Genomic DNA, 9,394 nt, shown 5'->3' with positions numbered 1-9,394 from the left:
AAAATCGGTAACTAGTAACGGTAACTTGTTACTTTTCCTACTCGGTAACGAGTAACTGTAACTTGTTACTTTTAAAAAGTAACTTTCCATTCCCTGCTCATTCACTCCCGAACGTGAGAGGCAAGGGAACTCACGCGAATCAAGCACCCCGAACGTGAGAGGCAAGGGGACTCACGCGAATCAAGCACCCCGAACGTGAAAGGCAAGGGGACTCACGCGAATCAAGCACTCCGAACGTGAGAGGCAAGGGGACTCACACGAATCAAGCACCCCGAACGTGAGAGGCAAGGGGACTCACGCGAATCAAGCAGCCCAATGGGATGAAATTCTCGTAACGTCCATGTCGTTCATCCTGATTAATGCTAAGCACGGGAAAATGCATGCAGTTTATCTGGACCTGATTGAGCATCAAACATAATCAGTTCAGTTAACAAATAGAAATAAGAACAATGTATATGTAATTCCGATTTCCTTTCTCCATTCCCATGTACGCCAGTACGCAAGTATGCACTCACGTATACACGAGATTAAATCCAATTAAGTAACCTCTACACCTGGTACTTCTTGGGAAATGCTAATGCCGGCAATACTGTAACCTTCAAGCCTTATAACTCGAAAAGTACTTTATGAAAAAACATTTCATTATAGTGTTTTGGAAAGCTCTCGAGGTGTGCTACAAGAATATGTGATGAAAAATAGGGGGTTCCATTTAAAAAATTCAAAATGACATTGCTCTGACTTTAGTGACGCCACCCAAGGTCATACTGATCACTGAATAGATCATTTAGAACCCCATAACTTTTGTCTGAAATGTTCCTTTCTAAAATGCTCTGTTTCTGAGATAAAAGGGGTGGACGGGTGGTCTGGGACATCCGGTATAGTATATATTAGTAATTCAAGATAGAATTATTTAAAAAGCAACGAAGATCCAGCTCCGACCGTAATAGGCAGTTAAATCTCTAGTATTGATTGAGTTTCTCAAATATACGGTCTAAAAATATAAATATGCTGTTTAGATTACGTCGCCTGAAAGAAAGACGTTGTTTCCTTAGTGTACCGATTATTGCGAAGAATATTACTAAGGCTTCGTTAGCCTAATGGCTCAGGACGCTCGTACTGTTTACAAGAGATCCGGGTTCAAGTCCCGGCCGAGGTAATATTTTTCGCAATAAATTTATTAACAGTTTTTATATATTAACATCTTTATAATATATGATGCTTGATGGTAGCATCAAATTAAATTGCTTGTCAATTTAATTCGCGATTACTACAGTAGTTTTAATTGCGTTTATTTAGTCCGGAAAGACAATTCGGCGCGCAGTTAGAAAAAAGACTACAACGTGGTATATATGCAAGTACATATATAGTATATATTAGTAATTCAAGATTGAATTATTTAAAAAACAATGGAGATCCAGCTCCGACCGTAATAGGCAGTTAAATTTCTAGTATTAAATAAATTTATCTTGTTAGTCATTTTGCATTTCGAGTAGTATTTATTAAGATAAAAGAGTTTATACAATTGACAAATCACAAATTACAATGGAGAATGTATCAAATATGTATGTACACTGCCCGTCATTGATTCGCATGTCCCTGTCGCCCTAGCGGTAGCTCTAACTTTGTTATAATTTGATTATAATCGGATCGCTTATTAATAACTAAAGTTATTTCAAGTTATAAATTTGAATAAGCGATCTGATTATAATGTACTTATAGAGAAATTAGAGCTACTGCTAGGACAGCAGGGCGATCAATGACGGGCAGTGTACATATATACTCACATATATATAGAGGGTGTCTGAAAATTACCAACAAATGTTTCGTGCGTGGGTAGAACAGACTATACTGAGTCGAAAAGTCTTATACCATTTTACGGTGTCAGCAATAGTTAACGAGATATTAATGTTTAAAAATTGCCGAATATGCGACGTCCAACCTACTACCTACTATTGCCGAATGTACGGCCCACCGAGCGCACGGCGCACGGGCCGCGAGGAGCAGGAACGGCCTAGCAGGCGCGCCGTTCGAGCTTAGAGGCTATTTTTTTCTCATAAAGCTCTAGAAATCTTTTCAGGATTTTTTATCAACCTTTTAATACTGCATTTTCTTATTAATAACTATTTTTACCAAAATGAGAAAATACGGTACTAAAAAATTCTGAAAAAATTCCTAGAGCTTTATGAAAGAAAAAAAAAGACAATATTTGTCTTTTGCTGTTTTTCTGTAAAGTTGATGGTATTTGATTAAAAAATTCTTGAAAATCAATATTTTAGTAATTAATATCTTTTAACTATTGCTGAAAATTACAAAATGATAAAGTATTCAATTCGACTTAGTTTAGTGCGCTCTTTCTTATTCACGAACGTTGTCGATAGAATTATCAAATATCCTTTTAAAATACATATATTATTTATTTAAAACAAGTCACATTTATACATATGTAGCATTTTTCTGTATGTACACGCGCACGCTTTAGAGCGAACTAAATTAAATTTTTATAAAAAGATTTCGATCATTTCCTAATCGAGATATTATTTCCAAAGCGCCGTCATCGATAGTTTGGCGCACGAGAAGTGTTCAGTGGGGCAAGCGCCCCGCTCACCGCCGCGAGCCTCTAAGCTCGAACGGTGCGGCACACCTGCTAGGCCGTCCCCGCTCCTTGCGGCCCGCGCGCCGTGCACTCGATGGGCCGTACGGAGGTAATAGTAGGTTGGGCGGACGCGCGTATTTTGCTATCTTTAAACGTTAATATCTCGTTAACTATTGCTGACACCGCAAAATGGTACAGGACTTTTCGAGTCAGTATAGTCTGTTCTACCCACGCACGAAACATTTTTCGGTAATTTCCAGACACCCTGTATAGTATTCGAAAATTATATTTTACACTTGCAAGAGCCTAATGATAGGTTTTGTAAAAATAAACTTTTTTTTATAAATTATTTTTCGTATATTTTGTGTGGGCTCCTTTGTGTCAATATTTATAGTGTCCTGTTTTCTTTTCTGTGTGTATAATTGTATATAAGTGTCACGTCGTATGTAACGCTAGGCGAAATTTTAGAAATTCTCGGTTCAACCCGGAGAACTCCAAATGTTGATTCAGCTATCGTTAGTAAGGCGATCCAGAATTCAACTATTTTTTCGTGGGACGTTGCCGTGAGGTTAAGGGAGTTAAAATCCCAAAATCCTTAGCCTGAGGGTAGATTGTCAATGTCTGCTGGTGGAAATTCTGGTTGGTTGATGCTTTTACTCAATAAGGAAGGGGATCTCCGATAGAACAGTCGTTGAATTATTGTAATAACTTGAGATTCGATAATATAACTTCTTTATTGTAAAGTAATACACTGTGGATATGATAAACCGAAAGTTTCAATTGACTGACGCGAAGACTAAGAGTTAAGCTGATCACCCAAGAGTCTCTCTCTGAACTCCGTATGGAAAAAAGGCCGTTTTTATTAAGGGGTTGGCATAAATGCCAAACCAGTCTAGGGTCTAGTGGTGAGGTTGGCAGTAATGTAACGACGACGACGACTGAGACAAAGACTTTCAGACGACGGATATATTTCTGTACGACTTAATTAAAGAAATTTATAATTAATAACGTGTTGATTATTCACAAACTCAACAATAACATGGCGCAGTCGGTAGAAGGCAGGATGCCTGAAAAATGAGTGGTTCAAGGAAGGAACATGATAAATAAGAGTGGCTATAACATCAATCTAACCTAATTACGCTTTTATAACATTGAATATTAACGGAATAATAATGGAATTTCTAAAGCAACCGAAACCGATGGACTGGGGAGGTGACCAAGCCTTAAATTGGAAGAAATTTAAAAAGAGTTTTGAGTTATACCTGGTCGCGACTGGTGCAAGCAAGAAAGCGGAAGAAATTAAAGCGGCTATACTAATGCATTGTATCGGCGAACAAGCAGTCGACGTGATTGATACGCTGGGATTGACAGAGGATGAACTAAAGGTAAAAGACACAATTATAGCAAAACTTGACACGTATTTTGTACCAAAAACAAACGAAAGTGTTGAGAGACATAAGTTGAACATGAGGATTCAAGGACCAACCGAATCATTCAATGATTTTCTGCAAGATCTCAGAAACATAGCGGCGTCCTGCAACTTTGGAAACATGAAAGATGATTTAATCAAAGACAGAATCGTGTGCGGTATATACAATGCGAAAGTGAAAGACAGGTTATTAAGAGAAGACGGACTAGATCTAGACAAAGCAATAAAAATTTGTAGAGCTGCGGAGTGTACAGAAAATCATTTAAAAAATCTATATGATGGACAAAAAACCGAAATTGGTATAATTGGCACGTCAAGGCCAGGAAAAAATGACAAAGGCGGCAAAGGATCGGCAAAACAAAATAATGGCAGAAATCCAAGGTCATCAGGCGATAATCAGAACGGGCAAATGAGCGGACGAAATAACGGATGGCAAAAAGGCAGAGCACAAGGAGAGAGACAACAACAAAGAAGGAGGGATGACAATGCCAAGCAGCAAGCGGCCAACGAATGCATAAGATGCGGATTCGAACGGCATAATTATAATTCGTGCCCAGCAGTAGGTCAAACATGTGCAAATTGTAAAAAAATAGGACACTATGCAAGGGTATGTAGAAATGCGAAAGTAAATGAAATAAATGTTAATAATGTAAACGAACAAGACAGCGATAGCGACTCAGAATCGTATATGGTAGGGTTGTGACCGGACTAATGCCTTTATTTATTAAATATCCGGGTAATTATTTATGAATTAATTAATTATAGCCTGTTATTAACTTACGGGACTTACGTTTCGGTCGCCACTCAATTTAACCATCAACTGAGAAGGAAATGTGAACCTCAGCCGAAGGTCGTTCTCTATCGGATGTCGTCCCTTCGTCCTCGATGCTGATTGGCCCTTGCGTCGAGATGGCGGTGTCGTTGGTTGCCTTGCCCGTCGGTGTGCGGTGGTGACTTAATTTACGAGAGGAATGGTAATTCTCGTGATTAAAACACACGGAAGGCCGTTTCCGTAACACACAAAATAAATTATTTATTCAAACACAATAGTAGTTAATTAATTAATAGGCCCGCATTCACTCTCTCACTCACTCGCTTTGTTCTCGAATATTCGACACTCTCGCACTCTCTCTCGCTTATCGAAATCACGTTGTCGCGTCGCGTCGCACGTACGACGTAATGGCGGAATCCAATATGGCCGCTAACAAAGGCTCGCGTGATGTTGCATCACTCGCCTGGCAACAACGGAAACGAGGTTAATTCCTCGATAATTTCGCGTCAACACTACGCATGGCGTGTACGGGTAACGTGTCGAAGACGTTAATGAATTAATTTCGGCGTATTTATGCCGTTTTCCCGTATTCTCGTGACACGTGTATAAAACTTCCGTAAATCACGATAAATCGCGGAATTTCGCGTATATTCGCGCTTCGCGATATTAATTAGGCGATAACGCACTCTCCCGATACGGTATTTCGTATTTTTTAAACGGAAAAGCGATTACGCAACTCTCGAGTGCACCGGCACGACGTGTGTCCGTCGCGTTTGGTAGTTCGGCAGTGACTGACTAACATGGCCGTCCTCCCAGGCAAGATGGCCAAGAAGAAACGGTCTGTACCTTTTCCCATGGTGGGTTCGGTGTTCCCGAATTTAGTTATTTTCTAGTGAAACACTCATACTGGCCTTTTTACAGTTTTAATGGCTTAAATAATTAGGAAATAATTCCCCGAACATAAATTCTTGATGGACTTTCGCCTTTTGACAATTAATCGGGCGAATAATTAAATATTTAATTCGGACCATCTCGGTAACCAATCAAATAATTCAAATAATTCCTTTATAACAAAATATGATTGAAATAATTCAAAATGACTCTAAATAATTAGTTTTTAGTGAAATAACGTTCTGGTTAGCCGAAATAATTCTGATAAATAGATAATTAACAAATCCTTGATATGCGAATGCGTATGCACCTTAAATAATTCATAGGTCATGTGGATGGCGCTTAAATGTTTCCAAATAATTCCAAATAATACTAATTAATTCCAACTACCTCGGATTGTCTCCGGAACGGCTTGTTCTGCCTCAAATAATTGCTACGTAATAATTATGACATTCGCGTATCAAGCTTAAGGTCCTTTACGACGCTTTATGCGTACTCTATAATTTTCTTGCTTTGATTGGAACACTTTTTTATATCATCTTAAAATAATTCGTGTGGACTCTAAATAATTCAAATGTAATGTAAATAATTCAACAATACTATGGAATAATTAATTAATTAGTCTTTTGACCCTGTATGTGACTTTTAATAATTTCGACTTTCTGTCTTTGTCTAGCTAATGCAAAAATTCTCCTTTCTCTCTCTGGCTAGAGAGCTGTGTTCCAATTAATTCAAGAGTCTCAAAATAATTCAGAAATGACTAAAATAATTCGGCTGACTCGCCTTTATGTTGAAACAATCAAGATAATTAAAATAAGGTGTTTAACAAACCTTTAGGGTAAGTATTCGCTCTTTGGCGCTGGTTATTAATATTTTTTTCTTTTCAGGGTCTCCAAATCTATCGCAGTGTCACTTTTGGTAAGTACTGGGTAATTATCATTATTTATTCTGTTCAACATTTTCTTTAATCAATTAATATTCTTTTTCTTTTCTAGGTTCTCACACTGGATAGGGATGGTTCGCCTTTGGTAACTGTGTTTTGCAGGATTTTTAGGTAGGTTGAAATATCTTATTTAATTAATTATAAACGTATAAAACTTTATTATATATGATGTGTCTTGGAAAATATATATCTCTTTCGTGCAACTTTAAATAATCAATAAAATAATTGTTAGAACATAAATAATGTCGTCGCATCTTGTGTACGTCACCTTTTGACAAAATAATTGTGATATATAAAAATTAATAATTAAACAAGTATGTTTCGCGACTCTAAATATTTTATATTGGCTGCGTGGCTATTTTTCCCACGTCTGTCTGCTGTTCTCCAGCTGTGTTGTCGGTCTCCATGGTGGTTTGTCTGGGATGTTCCTCAGTTGGCTCGGTACATCGTGTGCTTTGAGCTTGGTCCATGGGTGAAGTTTGTGCATCCATCTATAATTAATTTCGCCTTTGTAATAATTATTTGGCGGTTTAGGAAAATTAGCGGACGGTCGCAGGGTCACTAGAGGTTAGCAATAAAGTAGAGACATATATACTAGATTATGTGGGAGAAGGAAACAGCAAGGACGACTGGTTTACTAGAATGTATGTAACGGAAATAAATAAAACTGTCACATTTAAATTATATTCAGGAGCCCAAACAAATGTAATTCCAGAATATTTGTTCGAGAAACTAGGATTAAAACATACATTAGAACAGTGCATGATTAAAGCTACCAATTATTCAGGTAGTATGCTTGATGTTGTAGGAAAATGTATTCTAAAAGTGAAACATAGAGGAGAAAATCACAGTCTGCAATTTTTGGTTATTAAGACTAAACCAGTAGCTCAAATAGTACTAGGGATTAAAACTAGTAAAGCCTTAAATCTGGCGGTGTTAGTAAACACAATTAATGAGAGTAAGTTGCATCCGCTAAAAGAGTTTAAAGATATATTCAAAGGAATAGGGCGAATAAAAATAGAACCAGTATAGCTAAAACAAAACTATGAGACTGTTATTGTACCATGCCGCAAAATACCATTTCGTATTATTAATAAGCTTAAGGACGAATTAGATAGAATGTGTAATGATGGTCTTGCAGAGCGAGTAACGGAACCCACGGAATATGTTAATCCTATTGTAGTAGTTAAAAAACCAAATGATAAAATTCGAATCTGTTTGGATCCACAAACATTAAACGATAACATTCTGAGAGAGCATTATGAATTGCCAACATTTGACGAACTAACAAGAGAAATGGCAGGTAGTAAATATTTTTCAGTGCTAGATGCCAATAAAGGATTTTGGCAAATAGAACTAACAGAAGCTGCATCAAAGTTAACGACGTTTGCAACTCCATTTGGGAGATACAAATTTTTAAGGTTACCTTACGGGATTTCAAATGCTCCGGAAATTTTTCACAGAGTCTTTTCACAACTATTCGAGGAAATTCCAGGGTGCACAATTTATATTGATGATATTATTATTCACACAAAAACTCGAGAAGAACACGATAAAGTGTTATTAAAAGTCCTAGAGAAAGCCAGAGAAGTAGGGGTAAAATTCAATAAAGACAAATGTAAATTCTATCAGACTGAAGTTAAATATACAGGCCACAAATTCTCAGAAAGAGGTATAAGCCCTGATCCAAACAGAGTCGAAGCAATTAATCAGATAAGAACACCTAAGAATGCGAAGGAATTAAGTAGATTTATGGGTATGATAACGTATGTAAGCCGATTTATTCCTAATTCAGCGCAGAGAACAAAAAACATGCGACAGTTAATGAAACGTAACATAGAATGGTTATGGACGGATGAACATGAGAAAGAATTTAGTGATCTCAAAACAGTGTTAATGAAAAGTCCAGTCTTACAATTTTTTGACAGTAATGCGGAAATTACACTATCAGTGGACAGTTCAAAGGACGGCATGGAGGCAGTGATCTTACAGAGTAAAGCACCCATAGCATATGCGTCAAAGTCCTTGACAAAGTGTCAGCAAGGTTATGCCCAAATCGAAAAGGAATTGCTCGCGATTACCTTTGGATGTCAAAAATTTCATCAATACTTGTATGGGAAAAGATTTGTAGTGGAGACAGATCATAAACCATTGGAGACAATTTTCAAAAAACCACTAAGTAAATGTCCGTTAAGATTACAAAGACTTAGAATAACATTACAAAATTATGACATTGAAGTCCGTTACAAACCAGGAAAGCACCTATACTTTGCTGATGCTCTCTCAAGAGCACATTATGACGATAAAGATTGCGTAATTAATGAAAGTGACATTCAAGCACAAATTGACCTAATACAATTAAGTGATGGAATTAGTCCTAAGAGAAAAGAAATCATTATTGCAGAAACAAATGTAGATTCAGAATTGATAGAGTTAAAGAAAGTAATTAAAGAAGGTTGGCCCAAAATGAAAAATAGCTTAAATGATCAAATTAAACCATATTGGGGCATAAGAGATGAGTTAACAGAAATTAACGGGTTAATTTTAAAAGGAAACCAAATAGTCATCCCAAAAGCTTTAAGGCAAGAGATGCTAAATAGACTTCACTACGTACATTTAGGGCTAGAAAAAACAATGTTGAAAGCTAAAGAATATGTTTATTGGCCATTAATGCAGAGTCAACTCAAAAATAAGATTAAAAACTGTGAATCTTGTCTAAAATATACAAAAAATTGTCAGAAAGAAACAATGATTAACAAAGAAATC

At 36.9% G+C, this 9,394-nt stretch overlaps 1 protein-coding gene across 1 annotated transcript in view; it reads left to right on the top strand.

Annotated features, from left to right (window-relative positions):
- The first annotated feature begins 3,765 nt into the window (after positions 1-3,765).
- The window catches only part of LOC108767548 (uncharacterized), a 10,094-nt gene continuing 4,465 nt past the window's right edge, over positions 3,766-9,394 (top strand). The window contains exons 1-5 of the mRNA XM_018517478.1: positions 3,766-4,629; positions 6,681-6,739; positions 7,017-7,069; positions 7,320-7,586; positions 7,770-9,165. Coding sequence (XP_018372980.1) covers positions 3,766-4,629; positions 6,681-6,739; positions 7,017-7,069; positions 7,320-7,586; positions 7,770-9,165 — 2,639 coding nt within the window. The remainder of the gene's footprint in view (positions 4,630-6,680; positions 6,740-7,016; positions 7,070-7,319; positions 7,587-7,769; positions 9,166-9,394) is intronic.

This window comes from Trachymyrmex cornetzi, unplaced genomic scaffold, assembly GCF_001594075.2.
Source record: "Trachymyrmex cornetzi isolate Tcor2-1 unplaced genomic scaffold, Tcor1.1 scaffold688, whole genome shotgun sequence".
NCBI lineage: Eukaryota > Metazoa > Arthropoda > Insecta > Hymenoptera > Formicidae > Trachymyrmex > Trachymyrmex cornetzi.
This window is presented reverse-complemented; position numbering and strand designations above follow the sequence as displayed.